Consider the following 27,588-nt stretch of genomic DNA (forward strand, 5'->3'; position numbering starts at 1 on the left):
AAAATATATAATCCAATACACTGCCAACATTCTATTCATCTTAATTGCACACAGACTGTATCATGATTTGGAAGAGTCACAATGATAAAATTATCGGCCTTGATCTTAAAAGATAACGAGCAAAATCTAAGGCAAAAAAATTTCTCAACGCCATTAAGTGTCCTGAAGAAAAACACATGAATGAACGAAGAAAACATAAGATTAACTCTTCTACTGTCTCTGCAAACATGGCTTTACAGCAAAGCAGTTTCATATATCGTCTAGCCACAGCCCTGCCAGCTACCAGCTTGTGGTGCTGCTACTTGGTAGAAGTTTTAATCTTTATTTTTTTTATGATGTGAAGTAAGTGGTTATGTAGAAACTACACGGCACAGAATGGCTGTAGAAGCACTATGTATCTCATTCTTGCCTTAGACAGATCCTCAACCACGCGACTTCCTTTTCCAAACTTCCAAAAGTCCAAAAAAGGTCGGTGTACTTCTCAGCTCAGCGCTAGCTTTGAAAAACCCCAGGGCTACTTAAATGAGTTTGGATACACACATTAGCTTCAATGGCAATGAACAAATCCAAAAAGAAAGTAGCCAAGTAATTTTCAGATCACTTACTTTCAGATCAGTGAGAGCAAAAACTTACTCTTCTAATCTTTGCCATAACTTTTGCATGAACCAGCAGGCTTATGCACATTGACTCAAGTTTTTAACTATGCTTAAATACTACAAATAATTACATTTGAAATATTAAAGTAGCTCTCCTTTAACAAGGTAAACGAATACCTCAAGTTCATGCATAGAAATTACACCGGAAGAGTCTAATAACATCATAAGCACTATAAACATTCTCGGAGTAGGGAAATGGAGAGCTATTAAGGAATTGAAGTTTGGGGTTGTTTTTTTTTTTAGTTTTTTTTTTTTTTTTTTGAACAGTAAAGCAATGGGAACTAAAGGAAACACAGAAAAACTTCTGAAATGAAGGATTTAAAAGCCTAAATATTTGCTACCTTCTTTACCTTTCGTATCTATATGACAATGGAGAAAATCCTCAAGTTCTCTTTTGGACGCGATTCTTATTATTACTTGAATGTGCTGCTGTGTAATGTCATTATCAGACATTATTGTAACTGGACTTCCACCACTACACTTGCAATATTCAGATTTACTTATTCTTTACACCAGATTCTGCCATGGAAGTCCCCCTACTGCCCTTCAGAAAGACATTCAACCTTTCATGTCTGGAAATATGACCTGTCTCAATCCCACCAAGTCTGAATTGCTATTGATTGCTAAAAACCAGAGATATGGGAAGCTGCGTTTCCCTCACTGGAATTTATCTAGGTCAGGTATTTCAGCAGTCTGAGTCTGCCACAGACCCTTAGACAGAAGTCCCACCTTTCAAGAATCTAAGCAAAGCCCCTGCATGGCTGGCCTTTATTTTCACATCTCAGCCAAATACTGCCAAATAACACATTTGAGTTCTGTATGTCACGTACTAATCCTTACTTGCACGCTTAATACAAGTATACCTGCTCTGCTTTTTAATGCCTTTTCTGTTGCCACTAATCTGTCTTCCCTTTAGATGCAGAAAACAGTAGGTATATTTCTTGTACTGCTTAAATATGTAATAATGCTCAAGAGAAAACTGTTGATTTGCCACACTAGCTCACTAACTCCTTGTTCATGCCTGGTTTGGTTTTCAGAAATGTTTCCTTGCATGTGCTAATCCCCTAAAAGTATCCAAAAAGCAGAAGACCATTTCGTGGAGAGTTTATTTTCTGTGAGACTAAAATCATGATGATTCAATTTCTCATTTTGTGGACTGATACACATAACCAACAAAATAAGTTTTAGATCTTATTAAAATCCAGATTTAATTCAAGATTTTTTTTAGCCTATTAGCCTACTCCTAAGAACATTCTTTTTATAGATTTTAATTATGCCAAAATTACAAATAAATGCTCTACAAGAAAGCCCTCTTCAGCATTTAATGTTGTTTATCAACAAGAATTTTTTTTTATGAGAAAATAAAAATTTTCTAAGGCAACTTTCAAAAACATCTGTTTTATTTCTCTAAGACTGCTTAACACAGGTGTTTCTCAGTGGGAGCTGCTGCTATACTAAGGACATTTAGCCAAACGTCCAATCTGATGATATAGATTAAGCCACAGAAAAGCAACTCAGAGGGAATTCAGATAATGAAATGAACGCTCTTCTCAGATGGTGGAAATAAGAATTAAATAAATGCAATGATAGAATAATGGATAGGAATAACAAAATACATAATGTTACACATGAAGTAAGCAGTCTTACTAACTGCTTTGAAACTCCATATGGTATTGCACTGTATATTACTGTTTTCTACTTAATAACAAACCAGAAAAGATCACTAAATTATAGGCAGGAAACAAGATACATCAAGACTGTAACCATGGCAAAATCTTAAGCAAAAGATTATCTCAGTTACCTTCCCTTCTACTGCTCAATGCTTTTCAACATTGAAAATAAATTCCTGACCCATACTGAATGCTGCTGTCCCTTGGAAGTGAGGACAAGGAATGAAGTGGGGGACAGCAATAATGGTAAGCGAAGCATTTGCATAAACAATACATGTCTTTTAATTTTATCATTATAATCACAAATGTTTAATAGCCTTTCACAGCAGTCAGAGCTGTCCTGTGATTATTGCTGTGGGTAGGAAACGACACATACCTGCCCAATTCATGTGTATGGATTTGGCAAATACCACTGCACATACTTATTTTCACTCTTCTAATTTTGCAGTTTCTTGGGCAACGCTCCATTGCTTTATACATCTCCAGCAGACTGCTCAGCTTAAGTTGCTTAACGCTGACACACAGACAGAAAAGGAAGAAAAAACTTGTTACTGATCACGTCATTGTATGTGCTGAGAGAGCTGAAGAACAAAAGGCCAGGAGCTACTGCACCTTGTAAACCAAAGTTTCTCTCCGTTCATTATGCTGTATTCGGAAGCAGATTTCAGAATTATTCAGTTTTACTCATAACAAAGTTTCCTCACATCTGAAAGGTGCCAGGGCACCTAGCATCGTGCAGGATGCAACAGACTCACATGGACGAAACGCGCACTCTACACAATTATTCAGCTATCAACATCCTTTTTGTTCCTTCCTAGACATTATCTTCTTTAGAGCAAGACTAGAGCGGAGGAAGGAAACAAAACCCCACATTATTTTCAGAAGTGGAACAGATGATGCTAAACTAAATACCGATGAGATTTGTGAGCAGTTGCGAGAAGAGCAGCAGTCACTGGCTGCACACAGCTATACACAGGTAAAATGGCGACACCCAGTGGGAGCAATACTGCATAAAACAGCTCCGTTAAAAGGGCTGAAAAAACGTTAGCTGAGAAGTTAGACAGGTTCACGTTGTCACTCCAAAAAATGAATGAGTACTTACTTAAAAATAACTCGCCTGTTTCTGTAAGCAGCTGGCCTAAGCTGTAAGAACAGCAGCTGTGAAGAGATCTGCCATTTCCAGGGAAGTCCCAGCAGAGCCTAATTTCTGCTCTGCACTGCTCGAGGGCAGCGCTGCGGGCCTCGCCCCAGGACAGCTAACATAGCTCCTGCAGCACCAAGCTGAGCAGGCAGATCCAGCAAACTAAGAAGGCATCTAAGAAATCAGTAGCAGAAAGAAGAGCAAAAAAGTGTAATAAATAAATAAATAAATAAATGAGCGGAGGTTTGATATGTCCAAAGAGAGAAAAGTTTGTAACGTGATAGGCTCTAACAGAAACATGTATCGAAGTGCATTTCCTTAAGCCTTAAGTAAACTTAGTCACTTAATTCTTAGAATAAAATAGCTTACCCAACAAATTGTTTTTTCCACTTGATCTAGAAATCGAGTAGCCAAAGTCAAAATAAAGAGAAGCTACAAAGCCACTGAGCCACAACCCCCTGGAGAGGCCTCCAAGAAATCAGAGAGAACCATCTACCCTCCAAAAGAATGCTATTTATTTTATTTTATTTTATTTTTTTGTAAGGAATAATGCTCTGTTCAGGTGAACAAATTGCTAGAAACCAGGTTCATTGTGCTCCTAAGCCTTAACCGGTATTACTACATTATTTGTCAAGCTTCAAGCAAGTACCCACTACATCAAACTATTAGTTATGTGAACATGGATCAACATCTTATTTTCCCCTTCTCAAAAGCTAAGGTGCCAAGAGACCATATTGCATCATCTCAGAACAGTTTGGGGCATACCCTCAGTATCGTAGAATCATAGAATCACCAAGGTTGGAAAAGACCCACAGGATCACCCAGTCCAACCATCCACCCACCACCAACAGTTCTCGCTAATCCACGTCCCTCAACACAACGTCCAAACGCTCTTTGAACACCACCAGGCTCGGTGACTCCACCACCTCTCTGGGCAGCCCATTCCAGTGCCTGACCACCCTTTCAGAGAAGTCATATTTCCTAACGTCCAGCCTGAATCTTCCCTGGTGCAGCTTGAAGCCATTCCCTCTAGTCCTATCACTGGTCACACAGGAGAAGAGGCCGACCTGCAGCTCACTACAACCTCCCTTCAGGTAGTTATAGAGAGCACCTGAGCCTCCTCTTCTCCAGACTGAACAATTCCAGCTCTTCAATCTATCTCCTCTGCTGTTCTATGGAACATTTATCCTGCATAGTACCTACAGTTTATTTGAACCACAGAAAAAGATGGGGCGGAGGGGGTTAACACTGTTAGTGTAAGCATGAATAAGTGAATAAATGTAACCATAAGCTCCATCTTGTATTTATTTGGTTTTGGCATTAGGCACAATATACTTATACAGTACACATATTCTGAAGAATCTACACCAAAAACAGAGTACAGAAATACAGAAAGGATGTAGCTGAAAAGAAGATAGTATGGATATTCCTTTAGTTTTCTAATGGGTAATCTCTTCCAAATTCTGAAGCTCAACATCATCAACTGGTTTTCTATAAATACTGTAGCACACTTAATCTTCCTGAATTTCAGGCCTTTCAGCTGAACCCACAGCAAGTAAGCAAATTATCATTCCCAAAGAAACATTACTTGGACCACAGCACATGCAGGAATCACAATTTGAACCAGAAGAGCACAATGGCTTTACGGCACAGGCCCCAGGGGAACACCAGAGTTAATGTCATCGCCCTGTAAGCATCTGACCCTTCGGGGAAACAACAGCCTCCTCTCCCACCTCATCCTCCTACAGAGGGTAACCAGTTCCCTCAAGGCACAGGACACAACCACCAACCCTCCCACTAGCCAAGCCTGACCCCACAGCTTCCTATCAAGACATCTGACAAAACCCAAAAGCCACAGAACACTGGCCACAAATATCCTCATTTGCTGTTCCAATTTCCCCATCACACTGAATGCTGTGAAAATGAATTCTCTCTCTCTCTCTCTAACATTACGTTCCCTTCATGTGATATACGAAGAACAATAAATTTCAGGGATTTAAGCAAATACGGGATTTTTTTGTAAATAACAACTTTGGAAAAAAAATGATTGATATGAATGAGAGAAATTAAAAAACACCTCTCTGGGTTTGGATGATATTCCATTTTATTTTCTAACATTCTAGCTCAGCATTTCACTCAAACTGCTGAGCATTTACAAGGACAAGAACAAAATTCCACACAGTTTAATCCTAAAACTGTATTCATAGCACTACTGCAAACAGAATCTACCACACTTAACAAATGCACTCCCAGCTATGGACAACCACCCCGAGGTAACAATAGCTCTGAACTCAACAGTAACCATCACTTTACAATTACAGATTCTCAGCAGTCTGGAATACTTTTAAAAGATATATATTATTTCTATATTCTGTGTGGTGAAGACCTCTTTATATACCAATAGAACTTGACACCTTCCAAAAAACAAAAACAAACAAACAAAAAAAACCCAAGAGCAACAAAACAACAAGAAAAATAGACCCAATTCTGCTTCATGGGACAGACGCAGAGATTTTTATTTCTTACATTCACTTTCCTGCATGTCTGCAAAAGAAAGACACAATTTAAATGCTTTTTAAGGTGCAATATACTGTTTATTGTAACTACTAAATAAAACTATTACAGGTACATGACATAAATAGTGGTTGAAGATGTAAATTTTACGTTCCCAGAACAAACTCAATAGTTAAGATGATATCCAGGTTGTAGTCTCTGACAGAATCATAGTATCATTCAAGCTGGAATAGATCCTTAAAGGCCATCTGGTCCACCTGCCCTGCAATGAACAGGGACACCTACAGCTACATCAGGTTGCTCAGAGCCCCATCCAGCCTGACCTTGAGTGTTTCCAATGACTGGGCTCCCACCACCTCTCTGGGCAACCTGAGAACGGCTGCTTAAATGGGTGATATGCACCCCTGAAAAGGATGAGGAGTAACTGCTCTATAACACGCTATTCTCTACATGGATTACAAAACTGGCTAAAAGCACAGTGAGTTCTTTCATCATCTGTCTTCTATTCACCAAGTCCGATCCTTTCCTCAGTGACAAGAGGTAAATTTACACCCTTATACTCTTGTCTCTACAAAAACAGCTCATGGAAACTGACTGAAGTTACTCAACACTTGAGAACATGGGAGAGGGATGTGATGGAAGTACTACCGTGATAGCAAGATGACTGGAAAAGCTGTGATGGAGCTCTTCTCTAGTTTGAGCAATAGTGATGGTAAAACTCATCTGCCTGAAAAGGCTGTGGTGACATTTCAGCTCATCAGCTGAGATAAAGTTTTTTGTTGTTGTTTTTTTAAATCACATCTGAACGGCTAAGTAGGAAACTCTAAGTTCCTTGCTTCTGGGTAAGGAAAGAAATCAAAACATCAGAGCAACGAGTGCTTTCTCCCTGCCCGGTGCCACCGCAGCCTGCCAAACTCCACCTGTAAGCACAGCACAGCCCGCACGGGAGGGCAGCACCGCGCCAGACAGTCCCAAGCGGGCGGGGCCGAGCCTGCGAGACTGAGCTCCTGCTGCCCGGCTCGGCCCGCTGCGGCAGCCGCCACCCCCACCCCGCGCTTCCTGCTCCAGCGGGGCGGGACGGAGCGGCGGGCCCCGCCCTTACCTTCCCAGAGCAGCTGGCCGCCCTCCCGCCGCAGGAACTTGTACCAGAAGGGGCTGGCGGTGTCCTCGTCCGACAGCAGCACCTCCCCCAGCCACAGAACGGGCTCCTGGGCCGCCAGCGCCGCGGCCGGCCGTGCCGGCTGCATGGGCACGGCGCGCTGCGGGTCCCACTCGCCCAGTTCTGGCCGGGAGCCGGCCACGAGCAGCGCGCCTCCGCCCTCTGCTATGCGGGCCGGCAGCACCACGCCGAAGCGGAACAGCATGGCGGGCCGAGGGCAGCGGGCAACGGGGTGGGGGGAGTGAAGCCGTGCCGCCGCCAGGGGCCGCCTCGCACCCTCACTTCCGGCGGGGGGGGACCGCGGCGGGCGGGGCGCTCCGGCTGGGACGTCTCGGCGCTGCCCCGCGCGTTAAGGACTTGTTTGGATCACAAAGCTCGGGTGTAAGGTGGCCAAGCAGTCGAGCAGGGTCCTAGCGAGGTGGTTGGACAGTGCTCAAGAGACGTTAGGATAATTACCTCATTACTAGGCTTTAACCTTTGGTTAGTCCTAAAGTGGTTAGGCAGAAAGTCCTTTCCAGCTGAACTGTTCCGTCCTATACTTTACCCAACCTATTCCATCCCGCGACGGAACGGCATAGAGCTGCGTCAGGGGAGGGGCCGCTGGGGGTTAGGGAAAGGTTCTGCACCAGAGAGTGGTGGGCATGGAATGGGCTGCCCAGGGCAGTGGGTACGGCCGCAAATGCCAGAGTTCAAGGAGTGTTTGGACGTTGCTCTCATAGGGTTTGATTTTGGGAGGTGCTGTGTGGAGCTAGGGTGATCCTGTGTGGACTCGGTGGATTCGGTGATCCTTGTGGGTCCCTTCCAACTCGGGGTATTCAATGCGTCAATGACTGATCTCAGCAGGTAAATAATGAACTGAGGTTGCACGTTACGTATATTGACTTCAGCAAGTGTTACTGCTTTGTTAAACGAAGCTGCCGCAATTACTCTGGAGAGACTTAATTTAGTGCAGCAAACACCTCGTTAAATCACTGCCACATCTGCAGCGTTACAGACAGTCTCAAGGTTTGGTCCCAAATAACGTGCTTAGTGCTCATGATAGTTAGACCTCCTCTGTAGGCAGGCAGACGCCAGCCATGGTGAGACCAGAAATGTGAGGGACGTTGGGGGCAGCAGGTGGGAGACAGCTCTTTAAAAATTGTGCAGCTCCCAATTGCCTGCGTTCTGGCTTGCCCTTCTGGCTGTAATTTGGCAACTCCTACATGGAGCAGTATTCAGGCCTTGCAAAGACTGAGGGAAGGGATGCGATCCAACCATTTACAGGACAGTCCTTGTCTGAATACACCCATTTCAGAAGCGTTTTAAAGACAGAAACAGAGAAGTAGTAGCTTTATTTAGGTCAAGTTCTGGGAACAGGATGAAGGCCTTTCAGTGAGTCAAAAGAAATCCTGCCTCAAAAGGTGGCTGCTTGTTTCCTGTGTTCAGTGGTGATGACACACTGAAGAGTATGTACTGCCAAATTTATTTTTAAGAATGCTTGAGCTCATTTTCACTGATCCTGATTCAACTTTTGTAAGTGATACGCCACCACTGTTCCAGACATAACCAAAGTGAAGGGGATTCTGGCAGTCCTCCATGTATTTCTGTTAGCACTAGCCATCCTCCTAGCCCTGTTGCTTTTGTGGAACAAAGCAATACATTTTAATCCTTGTTTTTGCTCAATCTTACAGTCAAGTTACCTGTAACCTATCCCATACTTATCTTCCAAATATCTACCCTTGTAGCATACACTTTCATTTTAGTATTAGGGGCAATACAGAGAGTAATGATAAACTTAGATTTTCTACCCCAAAGATCAAGCATGATAAAGATCAAGCCCTAAAAGCATCTTGTATCTACATAAAACCCCAGAGAGGTGATGGAGTCACCATTCCTGGAGGTGTTCAAGAAAAGGGTGGATGTGGCAGTGAAGGACATGGGTTAGTGGTATGGTGGTAGTGGGTTGATGGCTGGACTGAATGATTTAGAGGTCTTCTCCCACCATAGTAACTCTGTGATATGCAGCTGTTCATTCCAGGCACTATTTGAGCTAAGAAGCTGCAGGATCCAGCAATGCATCTGATAATTTAACTCCTGGCTGTTGAATAAACCTTAATGTAAAAGACCTGCAACGCACGTGTACCTTTAAAAAAGCTTAACTTTGTGCCTTTATGCACCAAACCCTCATCGCAGACCTGCAGGTGAAGCAACTAAAAATATTTTCTTAGTCTTGTTCAGAATACTAGTTGTAAAAATAATTTGGTCCATTTCTTTTCCATATTCCACCATAATCCATTTTGTGTGCACCAGCATTGGGTGTTGAATTAAGGCTAAAAATAGCAGGGAGTGACATGCTTGAGTTCCTAAACTTTCCTCAAAAAACCACTCAGGATAAGCGTTGGGGCTGAGAGAGGTAGATGAGTGTTTATTAGTTATGGGTCTCCAGGCTATACCTAAAAAATGAGGGGCAGTTTTGGCAAAGTAGTAAGTGAGGACTGAAGGTCTTGGATTTTCAACAAACTGGATTGTTTCTCAGGTGGCTGTAGGTTTTCTGACTGTGATTATAATACTGTAATATAGATATAGGGCTAACATTGAGAGATAAAACAAGAAGGGCTGAGAAGTGATTTATTTCTGGTTCCTGCATGATTGAGATAAGAGCTACAAGTGGAGACTGTCTGCGACTCTGGGGTTCTATGGGTTAGGAACAGCAGGGATAGAAAAACAGGTTTTATTGATGAATACTCCCAAACTGTGAGGTGTAGACAGGGTGAGGTTTGTAGACAGGATGATATGGGTCATTCTTAGATCTAAGACCATGTAAGTAAGACTATGTAAGTACCATAAGGTTTGGCTTCAAGCTCAGAAGTAAATGGTTCACTGCCAGCTTTGTGTGGTCTATGGATTTCTCATCTCTGAACTGGTGTTTTATCGAAGAGTCAAAGGCTGAAGGGGCAATAGAGAGCTACTGCTACTGTAGTTGGATATTGCAGGAATTGAAGAAATACTTTCACTTTTCGGCCATTGCTATCAGCCTGAATTTAGTTTTACGCATGGCCCTAAGCCTCCTAAGGAATGAATGATAAGCTAGTTTCCTTTGCCAAAATGCCTTATCCTAATAGTGCATGACCAGCACTCTTTCCCTGCAGTCCTCAATGCTGTTCTCAAACCTAAAAGCCTTTCCTGTAAGCGGGTCATCTTCAACAGCCACAAATGTAAACAGGGCCATTTCCTGGTTTTGCTATATTAAAAGTCCCCGTTCCGACTCAGCATGCCTTACAGGTCCCCTCAGAAAGCTTTGGCATAAAAGATGCCAAAACCCTAATAATTAAATTGCTTTTAGTTGTCCCGGAAGCTGTTGTTTTCATTCATGTGGGAATAAACTACTATCTGAGAGCACTGTGGCCCGTCTGATTCTGGTAATTGATACCGTGCCTTTGTGTCCTTGATGGCTCTGTAGGCTGTAGCATTATACTCAGACCTGCAGCTCTGTGTGCCTAGGTGTTCCTCAAATCTACCAATAAATGGCAATGCAGTGATGTTTGTGTTTTCCTTATGCTACAGAAATCCCTTTGATTTCTTATACTGTCTCTTCCTGACATAAAATTGTCCTGGTGCTTTCATGAACTCAGAGCTTTGAAACTTGTATTGCGTTCATGAAACTTGGAAAGTTAATTCCTGACTTACAGAGAGAGAACTGCTGGCTGAAATTACAATAAAGATACTAACCAAGAAGTTTGACAGTCCACAATTCAGCTTTCTGAGTTGAATCTTCACCACAGTTTTCCTATTTGAAAAGTGTCTACTAAATATAGAAATAGAACATGGCAATGGACGCTACTGGAGTGGCAGATGAACGTTAATAATTCCATGGTAAGGCTGCCTCTGCCTGCAGCACGCGTGTTCCTTAGTGATTGTAAACTTCTACACCCTGGGCCTGTTTGCTGCCTGGCACAGCTTTATCTGCTGTTGCTGAACAGTGATCTCAAACAATAATATTTCCAAGTAGGGAAATCTGTAGCGAAGGCAGAGCTTGAGAAACAAAACCAAAACACAGATATCAAAAGGATCTGGTTGGAGAAGGGATGACATTTAGATGTGTTTTTCTTTTTTCCCCAATTGCATGTTTTGGCTGATGTTTAGATTAGCTGTGCTCCTTCCTAGACTAGACTTTACTCCCTTTTTTGGTCATTTTCTTTCTTGTAAAGATATTGAGAAAGAGTTATTGCGATTTCCAAATGTTTAATTATAGAAAAGAGGCAGCACACTGTAATAAGAAATCCATGTATGTTATGTGGTAAAATCTGAAGACAGAAAGAATTTTAAATACTTTGAGATCCTATTACCCGATAAACCAGTGTTTATCTATTCCAATCTTTTCATTTTAGTTACTGCTTCAGAGGAGTGATAACTCCATTTACTGTTTTAGCTGCTTAGTGCTAATAGCAGCCTTTTATGCAGGATAAGCTAAGAATTGTAGTGTGACTAACCATGTTAGGAATTGTGTTGGAAAACAGTATTGAAATGATAGATGGGACACTGCAGGAGATTTTTATCATTTTTTTGCAGTTTTGTGTAGTGTATTTCCTTAAAAAAATAATAATAATTTCTTATTTTTAACAGTAACTGGGCAGCATGAATCATAGATATGCAATAACATTACAGTAACACATACAGAAATAACTGTTCTAGTAGGTTTGTTTTTCAAAATCCAGTAAAAATGACAAGCCATCTCTGTATCCTTCCCAGCACTAGAAAGTCCCAATATATTTCACCAGAGGGCCCTTTCAGTATGCTGTATGAGTTTCATTAATGCCCAGATATTAACGAATGTTGCAGACAAACCCAGAATGCAGCTCAGTTCCTGCTTCAAGCAAAATGATTGGCCTAGCTCTTGGAGGGATGCTCTAGGCCAGCCTTATGTATTTCTTGTGGAACATCCGCACCAGGGAATCACAGAATTGAAGAACCATAGATTGTCCTCACATTCAAAGGACCCTTAAGAATCGAGTCTGACTCCTGACTCCGCACAGCACCACCCAAAACTCAAACCTTATGTCTCAGAGCATTGTCCAAATGCTCCTTGAACTCCAGCAGCTTGGGGCTGTGACCCCAGCGCCCTGGGGACCTGTTCCATGCCCACCACACTCTGGTGAAGAACCTTTTCCCAACCCCCACCTGACCCGCCCCGACACAGCTCCACGCAGTTCCCTTAGATCCTGTTTCTGTCACCAGAGATCAGTACCTGCCCCTCCCGGTGGCATCCTCCCCCTGATGTCCTTACCACTCATTCTGGCCCAGCACTCCCCAGGCTGCCTCTGTCCATGGGGGCAGTGGTTCTGTTCACACCCTGGAGTTCTGCCAGCTCCCAGGGGGGGCTCTGCCTCCCCAGGTGTCCCTGGCTCATGGGCTCTCTGAGCCCCACCATCCCTACACAGTACATCTGTGCTGGAGTGATGGCCTCAGCAAGTGAGGTGCATCCCAAGCCCATCTGGAGCTCTGGCAGCCCTCGCATCAGTGTGGCCCTTCTGCCTGGCACAAACAGGCCAGGGATTTACTCAGAGGGCTTGAGTAAATGCTTAGTGGATAGTAAAGATTTAATGACCGCTAAGTACCTTGATGTTCTCAAGTGCAATTTAGCATGTTACAGTAAATGGTTGCAATACTAAACTCATTATAAGGTACCCCATTTGAAACTGGCCTTTTACAAACACTCTTGAGTAACAGATCAAGCAATCATCTTTAAAACAGAGGTAAAGTGGTAGGAGGAATTTAAAAGAAATTCCAGAAATCACCCTGCCTACCCAGCTGTCCTACCACACACAAGAAGAACCAATTGCACCACCAGCCAAAGCTAGATTTAACACTTAGGTAGACAACAGTGTTCAGGGATCTTGAATATCCACTCCATCATCTCTGTTCCGTGTATTAATATGGTATTATACCCAATGTATCTATTCCATACATTGCAGCTTCCTCATATTCTTGATTTCTTGTATTTACCAATTTTTCAACTATAGAGTTCTCGTTTCTCTTTTTAAAAAACATTATTTCAGCTAATCTGGCAAGCTTTACTGAATTCACTTACTTGACACTGTTTTCACCCAGCTTTAAAAACAAAAATAAACAACAGCAACAACAAAAACCCACCTTGAAAATATGAAGTGCAGCCAAGAATGAGAGTATAAACAGTTTGAAGCATAGCAACTTTCCACAGGTCACGGCAACAGTTTGCAGCCAAGAGCCAGAAGATGTGTATGGCATAGCTTGGAGACTAGGTCATAGACAGGGGACTCCTACTACTTAATTTGGCGTGTGTATATTGCTGTATCATAGTGACCTGTTTCCATTGGAGCTCGAGCTCTCCCACAGCTGCGTTTCCATTAGCACAGCCAGTCTCCTCAGGGCAGTTCCAGCAACAGGAGCCACAGGTGGCTGCTCAGGAGCAGTACCTCGACTGTAAGTGACCAGCTGACCACTTCTCATTGATTTCTCCCACTCCACACCTGTTTTGAAGGAATAACAGTTTGGAGATGAACCTGAAAATGAATCTGTCATGTTAATGAGCAATGTTGTAACAGCCTCTGAAGGACAGGAAAGTGTACTTCATTGTAAGCGTATGAAGATCCTCCTTGAAAAGTTACACTTGTACATTACATGTATGTATTCCATTGCCTCAAACAGTTATGAGCACACATATTTTTGAATAACAACATCATTGTCAGTACTTACTTTTTGATCCTTACTGCATGAAAATACAATTGCACAAGCTGTCTGAAATTTGTTATCCCTCCTTTCATCTTCACCAGTGCTTTAAAATTTATGGAGAAGAGCACATAGAGTTAACTAGATTCCTTCTTGGTTTGCATTACCTTACATTATCTGCATACTTACATAGGCACAATAATCCCAAGCTAAGATCGTTATGGAAGACTTGGTCCTACAAAAATATTTCTGCTAAAAGCCTCTCCTGTTCTGAGATAAATGTGATCAGAAATGCCTACGGATTCACAGACCAACATGTAAAAGTCCTTGAATAAGTCACATGACCCCAAACGTTATTAATTGCAATCACATGCTTTTACACCTTGCTGATTCCTTGTACTGAAACATATATAAGTGAAATTGATTTCTTAAGTTAACAGAATTAGTTCATGCTTGATAGTAAATTCCTTGTCTTGGAAATCTGTAGAATAAATCCTGCTCTTTTACTTTTCAAAGTCACGCCCATAAAATAATGGAGTTTTAAAAAATATTTATATATAGATCATTTCAGCTAGTCCAGTGCAAACTGAGCACTTGAGTTGCTGTCAGCCAACCAACATTTCTTTGTAGTGTGTTGTACATGTGGTAGAACTGTGTGTTCCAAGTTTTCAAGAACTTAATCTTGTTTAAAATTTACACTGTATACATTTATCAGTATGTTTGACTTGTTACTAACTGCAGTTATCCCAGTGGTTAAAATATTTTTTAAGGAAGAAAAGGAAAGGGGAATAAAGTTATCAGGCTACTGCAATGGCCAGTCTGAACTGGCAACGGCAGCACAACACAGCACTTGGTGATGAGCTAGATATGACTCGACTAGATTTCCTTTATAAGCATCTGCAGTTCCACTGACTTAAACTGAAAGCAACAATCAAGCCTGCATTTTCAAATACACTGTAGGTTTGAATATGTATATATATTTATAATTAGTATTGTAAATATTCACTAATCTGATTGCATTAGATGGCACAGAATATGAACTGCATCCCTCAGCACTTCTAAAAGATTGAGCTGTGGAAACTGCATCTGTTGCTTCCATGATCAGAATTTCAGAGTGTCAGTTCCAACCGGGTAAATGTTACAGTGCTACTGAATGGTTTGTTCTCAGTCAGAAACAGCAATAAATTAAATGAGGTACTTACTGGCTGTGTATCTCATCTATAACAGACCACTTATATTACCTTTGCTTTCAGCCACCTCATTTGTTTCCTTCAAATTATATGTATTTTATCAATATACAGACAGATTTAAACACGCTAAAATAATTGAGTGTTTTCAACTGTTTCCAACAAGCGATTACGCTCATGAAAGGCATCTTTAATATTTGCATGTTGATATGCATGTTTCCTTAGTAACCATCTACAGATACATGTTGCTGTTTACCTACCAGTTGGCTGTGGGGTGGAACTAAACAGTTTGGCAAAGTTGCCAATCTCAATAGTTGGAAAAAAAACCCAAGCGTGCTGCACTGTGTGGCTGGTTGAATAATCCATGCTACAGAAGGCACCACGGATGAGATGGCAATCGCACACTTAACCACACTCATACACACCAACCATCTGTAGGAGAACGTCAATATTTTTTTATTCCAAAAACATCTCTACTGAACAAGCTCGAGCCTTACGTCTTTTCAGGCTTAATATTGCAAAAGCTGAGCCGAGTGGTGTTTACCTGGCAAAATACCTGAGTCAAGGTGGGGTTTTCTGTTGGAACAGCTGAATGAAAATTATCTTCTAATGCTCCTCATTTTTGTATTCTTTAAGGAGAGAGCACAGATCAGTATTTGTATCATCCTCGTCTTCACTGCCTCTGAAGGAAAACTTAAACCAATCTGTCTTACCTCATGAGGTTCTCTGATATGTTTAAAACACTGAGCCTTAGAAGGTGGGTGTTTCTTTCCTCTTATTTAAAACATGGAAAATGCAGAACACTGGCTGCCAGCGCCTTCACTTACCAGTAGAAAGATTGAAAGTGACTCTAGGAAAAGCATTCAGATTTAGAACGCTAAAGCTAGACTTCAAGTATTAGAGGCAACAGATAAAACAGTACCTTGTGTTGATTTTATCAGCACATAAAGGATTGAGCCTTTAGAAGGATACCTTTTTTTTTCTATTTTTTTACCCCGTAAAATTTTTTGTTTTACCCCGATTCAACAACTTTATGAAAATATAACTAATTGCTATTTATAAAGCCATTAAGAAATAGCGTTTTACACATGTAATTCAGGCTAATATGACTTCAAATTGGAGTCTCATTGGGGACAGATAGTGGGATATTTTTTAGAACAGTGCAAGGAAATGGACAAAAATAAAGTGAACAACACAAAGAAATGCTTCATTTTCTGGGCTATGTAGACTTGTAGAGGCGCTAAGTATTTCTCTACTGAGCTCTTTGCAGAGAAATACGGTTTTCATTCAAGTCCACGTATAATCAACTAAAAACTTTAAGTGGTTAATGAAATTTCAGCTACTAATTTGGGTATTAAATGCATCTACTTGAACATTGCAAATCTCTGCTTTTCACAGACATTTGCAAATACAACAGCTTCTTACTTAGGGACATGTCATCAAGCAGAGAAGTATAAAGAGAAAGCTGCTGCACTGTTACTTGGCAGCTGACTAGAGTGATGGATGAATTGCATATTATCACCTACAAGAGCTCATTTCAGACTTAGAGAACTACTACTTTGTGCTAGGACTGAGACACATTTAAAGCGGCAGCCACTCTGACCTGGTTTAGAACACTTTGAAAACTGCATGGAAGTCAATGGAATCCACTCTTTTCTCCAGGCACACCTCTTTTCTCTACGTTTACTAATAGCATCACCATATGCCAGAACATGAAAACGTACAGCACAAGTATTCCCATTACTAACAATCTAAAGCCTGTTCTTCTGAGACCAAAATACTCAAAAATCTGTTGAAAGTTTTGTTTACATAACAAATCCAGCTGGCATCATTTTTCACTCAAGTACTTCAGAGTCAGATAAACAAGTTGCTGGCATTCTTTCCCAAGTAAACAAATTCTACTTAGATTTCTGTCCATACTGCTGGTGAACAGTTATTTTTGTCTTACATTTAATGTTCTGTATTTATTAATATGTGCTTTTACTGTAGCGTATCTTTGTTCAAACATTACCACCTGCATAAATTCATGGAAATAGAAACTGACAATCATCTGATATGTTGATCAAATTAAGCACAGAATGCTCTCACACAAATGTCATACCTTTAGCATTTCACTTCTTTTTGATGTGATTACATCCACGTGGTCCGCAGGGAGCAATAAATAAATAAAGTTCTTTGTCCCCTCACCCACGTTGTACTATGGATGAATTTGTCAGAACATCCACTTAAAACATAACAGCAACTTTACAGACCATTTGAATACTGGCTTTGAAAAAAAAATAATGACTTCTGTTGTTCATCTCACTTACACTTACGTAAAAATCAACAACAAAAGAACAGCATTTAATGCTACAGAGAGAATTAGAAATAACAAAACTACTGGGGGAATGCATTTGGCTATAATACTAACATAGTCTACTTAAATCCTTTGTGTGTTGGTCTCAGTAAGTACTATAATTAACACTAAGTTCATCCAACTGCTGTCAGTCAGAAGTGCCTTAAAATTCAAAGAGAATATTCACAAGGCAGGCTGTGCCCTAAGTTCCCTCTAAAGTAGGGATTCAGAAATACATTTTTAATGAGACCGTATCTGTAGTCACAGCAATTTACCATCTATCTTGACTAATTGACAAAGAATAATATTTCATGTAATTTGAAGATGGACGTGGTCAGGCCCTTCCTCCTCACATATAGCAGGGGTAGTGCTCATTTGTCTCCTGAGTCATGGGACATTGTAGTCTCATATATAGTACAAATTAGCAACAGTAAACCTCGCATCTCATCTTCCCAAACCCTTGTATGTCCCTTCCAAATCCAATGGGAAATAGCAGGATGTCTACAAGGCTGTTTCTTGCATTTTTTCTCTGCTCCTTTTTCCCTCAGCTGCCACACAGTGTAACTTCTTTAGCCTTTCCTAAATGTGTTTTCACGAAGGAACCGCCAGATTTGCTGCCAGGCTGAGCTTTGGCCAGCAGGAGGTGAATTGCAGAGCCAGCTGGGACCAATTATTTGGCATGGAGCAGCCCCATCTCTTCTCAGAGGCCACCATTGCTGCTTCCTCACTGCTAAATGTTTGCCACAATCGCAATACCAAAGTAAAGCATGCCTTATACTTCAAAGATGAAAAGCCTGAATCTCAGATACACATATCTCAGGGTGAGTTAGGCGGAGATCTCCTGATTTCAGTTGCAGTATAACAGAATCCCAGGGAGAAACATTTACTTTGGAAAGGCAGGGTACCATGCAAAAAAAAAAAAGACACCATAAAGGCTGAATTTTCTAAAATCACAGCCATCAAAAAGGCTATTAGCTTCAACAGAGGGAAGCAGATGGCCTCTGATTCAATAAAAAAACCAACAAAAAAATGTCCCAGCTATGAGACCAGATCAGATTAAACTAGTGATAAGAAACATCCTACTCATCTGCGTCAAAAACCATGTGCACAGTGAGTCCCGTATGAAATTCTTCTCACTGTAGAAGTAAAGCCACCTTGCTTAGACAAAGAGGTACCCACTCATCCCTTCCGTCACACTTGAAACACAGAATGAAGTGTCCACTGACAGCTGAGGCTCATAAACAGCTGCCACTGTACATAACAGCCATGTTTTTACCTTAGCCAAGGTTCAAATCTCATTGACGCATTACTTCTCATCTGCTGCCAAGGCCTCCAGAATTATGTATTGAACATAACAATGAAATCACGATACAAAAAAAAAAAGCACACAATATTCAAACAATGACACTGTACATAACTGTCAAACTCTAACACTTCTGAGCAAAGTCCAACATATATTAATGTCAGGCCCTTGACTGCTCCTTTGCTAACTGGTCACGTAATCGGATTAGTTTTGTTCTGCTGCCTACCCCTTTGCTGTGATGTTCACGTGAAAGTACTAATAAATCTCAACTCTCATGTTGCTGGTAGAATTCTCCCCATTTCAACTACATCAAACTTGAAAACAGCCCCCCCTTTTTTTACATGCTTGAAAATGTAACTTAGAGGGGAAAAAAAGAGCAAATATTAAAAAGCACGTATTACAATCTAGTTTTTGTGTTCCACTATTTTAACCCTGTAAAATACTCAGTGCAATACTACTTCATGACACTGTCAAACTGAAATAATGTTCTATCATATACATATTATATTCATTTTATGATTTTAAAGAAATGCCACCATAGTTTAGGATGAAACTAAACACCAGAATACTAATCAATAAGACAGAAATGACATTTTTCTGACTGATTTTACAAATCTAGCTTTAATGTGAAACATACCTCAGGCAGTGCTAGTTGCTTTGTTTACTTGTGGGTTTTTTTGTGTGTTTTCCTCCTGTATTTTGCAATTAAAGTCATACGTGCCCATTTTGCAGACATTTTTCTACCACCTAAGTCTGTTATTAGTCTGCATATCTACCAGTACATGGTGCTGAATTTGGTTTGTCAAAATGACAGAGCCGTGGACTTCTGCTGTCACGTAATGTAATTCATCTGATGATGACTAAAGATGTTTTCTAGACTGTCACTCTACTAGCAAGTTATTAGCAAGTGACAGCTATTGGTCTCTTTATTTTGCTCCTTCTATACCCTAGCACATCTCTGTTCCCCTCTTCTGTGAAAAACTGATGAAAGTATGCAGATAAATTCTCCATATCAGAAGGATCTTATGTCCTATTACTCCTAAGAATTACTGCCTCTGACACCACCAGCAGGTAGAACCTACAACAAATCAATATTTGTATTCAGTAGAGAGAACTGCATTCAACATAGCTAATACTTAATAGGGGAATACAGATAGAACTTGAAGACAGTTTATAACTAAAGTGTAGTATAGAGTTAAAGTAGCAGAGAGTAACTCCTGTTATAATAGAAAGACTGACAAACAGTTGCAGAACGTACAAACCTGAAGCTTTCTGCACTCTCAGAAACAGTCAAAAGAGGGATTTTCTATGCTGGAAATGGATGCCTTTAGTATGCTGAGCCCATTTCTCCATTCAGTTTTCTTCTCTAGTTTGGATTTCTACAATATTCACCACATGCACAACAGCCATGCTAAGAAAACCCCATTCTTCAAACTGTCTCTAATTACATGCCATAACTTGTATAAACAGTAGCTGAATGTGGTATTCTCTCCATGCTCTTAACAACCACCGCACTTTGTTCATCAGAAGATGATCAAAGATGCCTGAGCAGCCCTTTTGACTGTAAGAATTTGAATCACCTTTCTGTTATTACAGCAAGCATCAAACTTTCCATTTAATTTAAACCTTTGTTTGGTAAAGTGCATTCACCATGTAAGAACCTATGAAGACCGTTTTATAAGGACATTTAAAAACTAGTAAAAGGCAAATCTTCTGGAATACTTGAGGCATCAAGGAAAGTAAAGCAAGACAAAAATGATTTCCTTACCTAGCAGTATGCCTGAATAGACTTATGGAAAGGAAAGTACAAAAGGCTAAACACAGCACCTCAGGTACACTTGTACAAAAAATAAAACAGCCCCAAATATGTACTGGTGGTTGAACAAACCGTGAGCCACAGCACATTACTGAGCACAGTTCAGATTCATTTATTAGTTATCAGAGTTACGTAGTATAGGTACATTTTTACTTTTTAAGATGGTCAATTTATTCACGCTAGCAAACTGCAGGGCCAACAATCAATTCTTGGACAGAGTCTTCCACTCCAACCTTAATGATTGTATGACTTTACTGAGGTTTTGTTTTGTGTTGTTTTGTGTTGTTTTGCCATTCCATAAACAATCAGAACTACAACTGTTCTCTAAAAGCCACCCTAGATTTTTTGCTTGTGGACTACTTCAAGCAAGAGCTTTCTACAGAAGAAGTCTAAATGAAACAATACACTGAAAATGTTCTTCGCAAAGAAGTATCGTAAAACTCTATAATCTTCATCAGATAATCTTTCTGACTTATTATTCAGAAAAAAACCTGCAGGTACAGTAAGAGTAGGTGCTATATAGTTGAATCTTTAATTGTGGAAGAAAATCTATACCATTTAATAGACCAAAACAATAGAAACAGGTCTACAGTCGGAAAAGAAATGACTGATCTTCAACGTGAAGTGGATGTATATTAATTTCTTGCAAATGATGCAATGTTTAGATATTTGTAAATAGGTTCCTTGATGTAATTTGACTTTTCAAGTATTTAGTGAAATCCTACAGGCGAGCATTGAGCACCATATCTGAACACTGAAATGCTGGTGGAAAGCTTTCAAAAACAAGAGTCATACTAAAAGAGAAACTCCAAAAGTTTTATTAGGATTTTAACAGACATTGCAAAAAAAAATATTGCATAATGATTGAAAACATATTTTAAACAAAGTAGCAACGTGGTATCAAGTAAAAGAAAGACTGGAACAGCTGTCTATGTATGCTGTAAGGAAGATGTACCAGGAAAGGGAGAAGTTTTTAAAATTCAAGGGCAAATGTGAACAAGCCACATTTTGATAGACTGACTATACACCATAGATGTTTTATGAACTGCATAGCAGTGTAAAAAAAAAAAAAGTTTTATCCTAGCTATATTGTATTCCTGCATTTGCAGCAGTTTACAAGGCAGAGATTTTGTTTACAACATTGATAATTTTAATAGCTCTGGATTCTTGTAAAAAATAAAACTAATTTAACAACAACAAAAAAGCCTGTATCTACATTTGAAAACAAAAGTGCATGAATTGAGAAATAGTGTTATTTCTTAAGAAGAACACTGAGTACTTAAAAAGTTCATTTTAATAAAACAACAACAGATACTTTAGATGTAGATCTGCACTGTGCTACAAGTGAGATTCTACCAACACCAGCTCCTACAACTGGATACCCTCTTTTCCTAAGGAACGAAGATACACGCCCGCCTACCATCGCTTATCAGGGTTTTGGGTAGTTCCAAAGAATGCCAAGTACCAAAACCACCACACTGCTGACCAAGACGGATGTTTTAAAGTAGATTTTGCCATAAACTTGACCATAAGCTCCTCAGCAGTCAGGATCCCTCCAATCACAACTACTTTTAAACACTGGAGAGCAGAAGCAAGGAGCCATTAGAGCTAAAAGATAGAACTGATTAAAGTCTCTCTCCTGCCTTGTACTGAAGAATCTGTGGGTAAGTAAGCACTTCAATGCCCTAAGAGAATAGGGTTGTTGTTTTTATTTTGTATTGTTATTTATTTAGTTATATTTTTTAATTCCTGCCTAAAACCCAGTTGGTCAGATCCGTACAAAAGATTCTCCTCCTTTTCTGATTCCCCTTTCCACATAACTGTGGTAACAGCTAAGAATTACCACAAATACTGCTGACTTCTCTGGTAGGTTTACTCAATTCTTCCCTTCAACCAAAAAAAAAAAAAGAGAAGGAGTGGAAAGAGAACTCGTTGCTTCAGGATCCAGGCAGAGCTTCTGTTTGAGCTCTTGTAATTTAAACTCATGGCACTAAAGGATTAGATTCTTTTTTTTTTTTTCCTGGGCACCCTTAGCACTCTGGATAGAAAAAGGCAGTGAATGTTTAGCTGGACCGGACCCAGAAAGGGAAACGCACAGATACCAAAGTTGTGAACTGCAGCCAGACTAGCCATAAACAACTGTCCAGTACAGAATTTACAAGGAATAAATTTAGCCATTTTTGTAAACATCTCCTCCTTACTAATCTCTTATTTTTTCCTATAATGGAAACACGTACTGTATTTCTTTGTTCTAAGCTCTGGTCTGTTTCTGTTTTAGCTTTGTGGCACAGTTGCTAAGTGCAACAAGCTAGAGACACCAACATTAATACAAACAAGTTGGAAAGTCAGTTCAAGTAATTACAGTTTTGCTATACCAGGGCATTTTTCATAGCATGTATTCCCTATTCACAAATGCTTTGCAAGATCTTTTATTATGGAAGACTGGATACAAACTGGAGTTGTTCATTTAACAGATGTGGTTGAATAGACATTTCTGATATGCTTTATGCAATTAACAAATCATGTCTCATCTTATGAAGATGATACATTTGATACACATACCAGTAATTTAAAATGCTCCTCAAAAAAAAGCAGCATTTTTCTAGACAAATTAACAGAAAAGGAGACAATACATCTCACGATACCATAAAACAAGTAAAGCCCTTTCATTAGCTGCATTATAAGTTCATAAATGTTCATCACATACTTTGAATTTCTGACTGCTCAAGCAATTTAACCCTCAGCCAACTGCAGGACAAGGAGAAACATTTTAAATCAGATGTCATTGTAGGTGCGAGAATAAAAACTAGCATTCCATGTTTTTAGCTCTAAAAGTTTTGCTCCCGTAAGTGATGTAGCTGTTAATAGCTCAGAAGAAAAGTAATCATTTTTGACATGTCAAAAGAAAGTTGTACTAAAAATTAAGCTGCTGTAAATCTGAGCTCACTTAGATAATCCCTAAAAAAAATTGTTTAAAAGCTTATCCTAGTTCACCTGTTAATTAGGAACAGCAGTAGAACACTGATTTCATGACTAAAGATGCGCTTCAATGCTGAGTGTTTGAGATATCTACCATGAAGTCTTTAATTCTTCCTCATCTTTCAAATATTTGGATTATAATTTGTTAAGAAAAAACTGATTTTGTCTCAGTACGATTCAGTGTTTCCTATCTAAACGTGCATACCATTTAGAGGCCATTTTTGAAATGTCATCAGTCAACAGCAACATGGGCACCAGTGAATAAACAAAACACACCTTAGGATTCCTTTTTTAAATTACATAAGTTAGATAAAACTACCCTGTCCAGCAAGTTCCAAATTTTTCAAACGTTAAGGCAACTTTCATTACTTTCCAGCTAAACAGTATTATAAAAAATAAATGTCACTTCAAACCTTATATACATAGTGACAGAGTAGATTTAGCTAGAAAGTATCTTTAGTACATTAATAAAGTGTCACGTAATATTACCAAGGTTATATCAGGTGCTTGAGTGTATGTGCAATTGGAGTGGCTGCAATATTTAAAGTACAGGTTTCAAAACAGAACGCAGTGAACGTCCTTCTTTAGTGAGTTCTCGTGTTACACACATACATGGCAGTGGAACAGCCTCCTCTCTTCTCTCTACAGCATTATAGCTACATTTCTTCAGGTGGTCAGCCATGCTTACGATGTCAGCAAACTTCCACTCATTCACAGTACAGAAGGCTGTACTGAACCGCCAAACCTAGAAAACAAGTTGTACACAGGCTCAAAATGTTTTAAGATATCTGAACTCAGGAGATTAAATGTTTGTGCTATACTTTCAAGACATGTTTTGGATCTATAAAAATCAATATGACAAAGCCACGCAAGTCCAAATTTTGGATAGTCAGTTTCAGGCTGATTCAGATTACACCAGTTAGCTCTGAACACTGGAGAGTTCAAGTAAAAGCCAAGCAATAACTTTTAGCGTGTGCCTACAAAGTAGGTGCTGTCAGAAGTTAAATGATAAAGTGCTGCATAATCATCTGCACTGGTCATGATTGGTAACTTCATTAGAAAATTATCCATTTGTGAGAAGATCAGCTTCCACAATTCCAAATGATTGCTGCGGATACTATGCACTTTGGAGGGTGGGAAGACTGAGAAACAATTTACAAAGGTCACCTGAAGGTTTTAAAAGTAATTTTCATACTTAAGGCACTCTATCATGACAACAAATAAGACCTGAACAGTTGAACAAAAAGCAAAATTGCTTAAAACAGAATATATGCAAGAGATGCAAACTCTGTAGGCAACTTTCCCACTTTTAAGGTTTTTTTAAATACTCAAGAAAATAATGAGCTAAAAGCTAAAACCTTTTCTTGAGTTTTCTCAAGATTTTAAAATGTTAATTTACACCAGATAAAAATAGGAAGACATTATTTCTACTTCTTGAAGTACGTGGAAAATTGAACCAACCTGCTAGCCATTTTTGCTAACTATTCTATATGATAATCTGTTTCTTGAAGGTTATGTTGTATCAAAAAACAGTAATAACATTAGATGAGGAAAAATAGTAATAGAAAAGCAGAGATGGCCAAATTAATACTTTCCCTTTTACCACCAAAAATAGCTTACCTTTTCTTTTATTTGCCAAGAAGAACTTCCATCTGGGTACTTTCTCTTCTCCCAAAGCAGAATCACCATTCCACGTGCTTGAAGCAAGCTTCCACACACATCTCTCATTAAACGTGACACTCTTGAAAGCTGACATAAACTAAAGCCATCTAGAAAATTAGCAATGTGCTGCAAAACCTCGAAAGGTAGACTACTCAAATGGTCATTGTGTAGTCCAATTAGGCAGCTTTTTGCTGGCTCTACTAATACTGTAGATATACTAGGCTGAACTCCAAATGACCGTAAGTGGCGGTCATGAATAATTTTTGCCCCTTGTGTTGAAGGACAAAACCTTCGTTGAGAATATGTACACCCATAATATGCCAAGGGACACCTCTGCTCCATCCAGCCATTAAGGCCAGCATGAATGTCACCATGCACATTCTTAAAATGAGAAGAAAATTCATTCCTCCTAAATAACTGTCCACAAACAAATGTAAACATTGAACGCTGTTTTGTTTGGTATCTAGCCACATATTCCAATACCAAATCCAGTCCAAGGGTCTGGAATGGACTTGGATTTGAGAGCTGTGGGTTGGCATGATCACACGCAGATGCTGAAGCTATTTCCCCCACCATCGTATTTGTGGCCAATATAGCTGATGGGAGAGAAAACGTTTGGGTCCCAAAGTCAACACGATACACATCAACAGTGCGACTTTCTGATATTCCCCTACCTCCAGGAGAGTCTCCCAGGCAAAACAACAGAGCTGCAGTGATTAGATCAATTCCCTGAAGACCCATAGGATCTTCTGTTATCTCCAAATCTGATGTATCAACAGCTTTGTCTTCTTTTGGTGCTGACCAAAGGAATTTGTACGATCGATGCCGCATAATTGAAAACACATCTACATTTCTCAGTCTTTCCTGCTCCACTTGCCTCTCTAAAATTTCCTCTTCATTAGCATTATGGGGAAGCAGCATATGATTAACATTGCCATTAACTAAGTGATCAGATGGTATTACTTCTTTAAGTTGTGATGTTACAGGGAAGGAGCTGCAAGACTGTAATGCTTCATCATCATGAGATGCAGTACATTCACCATTTGCTACACTGAATGATTTTGAATTAGATACACCAAGATCTTCATTCTGGTCCAACACCTTTGAACACTCATTTTCCACATGAAAACCATTACACAAGAGTGAAGAGTTAGTAAGGTTTAGATTTAAGTCACGATTTTGTATTGCATCATAACAAATATCACTAGAGCCATTTTGTTCCATTTGTGAATTTTGATGCAGGCTATCAAAGGTAATTCCCCCAACTGCTCCAGTGTTTTCTTCATCTGGATATTCACGGTCAGACTTACTATCCTGAATAATGCCATTAGAAGCTTGTTCTTTAATCTCAGTATCTTCTTTCATTTCCTGTGGTGAAGCACAGAGCCTTGAGTTTAACATACTAATGTCCCTAGTAGCAGTGTTCAGGATATCCAGAGCAGCAGCTAAACTCCTTGTTGTTTCTACAGTAGCTTGATAAAGTGCTCCATAGGACTCTTCATCTACAGGTATCAAACCATTGGAGCACACTGTATCTGGGGCATTTGTTTTGACAGATGTTTGTTCTCTGGATTCTGACATTTGATCAGCTGCTTTTGACATCATAGTTGCTACTTTAAGTGATTCTAGTAACATGCGCTGGTCTTGAAGGGCCAAAGCCATATCTAGCTGCTCCACTTCATCAACATCTTTACTCAGATTTTCATAAGATTTTCGGTCTGCATAACTGACAGGCCATCTGTTCCACTCCATGGTACAACATACCACGCTCGCAGGACAAACTTCCAGATGATCAGCAATTTTATTACGGGCCACTACGAAGGGACATCCGAAGCCACTATTCAAACAAGGCACTCTTTCAAGTGGACATAAAATGCGATGTTCCTCAGCTTTACATGAGTGGAAAACTGCTCCACAAACCAGTGGACAGCCTATCAAATCGCACGAAATGCCAGGTTCTGGTCTGGTCATACAGCGACGGCTGACACAGTTCACACAGTGCAAATGTTGCTGATGTTCCTCCATGACTGTAAATCCAATTCTGAATGAAGAGAAGGGAGACAAAAAAACACTGAATATTAACTCAATATAGTTAATATTTACCAACAGTTATTTGCATTTTCTCATTCTCCACACGTATGAAGAAATGTATATTAAAACAACACAAATTGATCAGTAGTCATTTTAAGAGAACAATTAGGTGAAATTTTACCTCAAACAATCAGTGCTTAAAAGTTCACCCAAAAGTTAAATATACACATTTGTATCAGAAGACATGCACACACTGTCACCAGATATATGTCACAAATACATGTCACAAACTATCACCGGATATTAAATGTGTAACTTAGATAAAGACATCGAATAATCTCTCAGGAAGAGCTCTTTTTCTCTGCCCACTCCAAATAGATGACTCAACTAAAACCAAAGCATCATCACCGACTACCATTTATTACCTAAAATCATAGAACATACGACTTAC

General features: G+C 39.8%; 2 protein-coding genes across 33 annotated transcripts in view; both read right to left on the reverse strand.

Moving 5' to 3' along the window:
• EPM2A (epilepsy, progressive myoclonus type 2A, Lafora disease (laforin)) overlaps nt 1–7,372 on the reverse strand; it is a 39,951-nt gene extending 32,579 nt beyond the window's left edge. For 2 of the 4 annotated variants that reach the window (NM_001031069.2, XM_025148725.3), the window contains exon 1: nt 7,084–7,372. In NM_001031069.2, coding sequence (NP_001026240.1) covers nt 7,084–7,345 — 262 coding nt within the window. In that variant the 5' untranslated portion in view covers nt 7,346–7,372. Of the gene's footprint in view, nt 1–2,702; nt 2,841–7,083 lie in introns of all 4 variants that reach the window. The other 2 variants (XM_040697109.2, XM_040697110.2) reach the window with 2 other exon arrangements.
• A 13,888-nt stretch (nt 7,373–21,260) lies between these two features.
• Nucleotides 21,261–27,588, reverse strand: part of FBXO30 (F-box protein 30) — a 36,113-nt gene continuing 29,785 nt past the window's right edge. For all 29 annotated transcript variants that reach the window (XM_046939085.1, XM_046939094.1, XM_046939091.1 and 26 more), the window contains 2 exons: nt 25,065–27,147; nt 21,261–24,189 (listed from right to left, as the gene is read on the reverse strand). In XM_046939085.1, coding sequence (XP_046795041.1) covers nt 23,986–24,189; nt 25,065–27,131 — 2,271 coding nt within the window. In that variant the 5' untranslated portion in view covers nt 27,132–27,147 and the 3' untranslated portion in view covers nt 21,261–23,985. The remainder of the gene's footprint in view (nt 24,190–25,064; nt 27,148–27,588) is intronic.

The sequence above is a fragment of the Gallus gallus genome, chromosome 3 (genome assembly GCF_016699485.2).
Source record: "Gallus gallus isolate bGalGal1 chromosome 3, bGalGal1.mat.broiler.GRCg7b, whole genome shotgun sequence".
Lineage (NCBI taxonomy): Eukaryota > Metazoa > Chordata > Aves > Galliformes > Phasianidae > Gallus > Gallus gallus.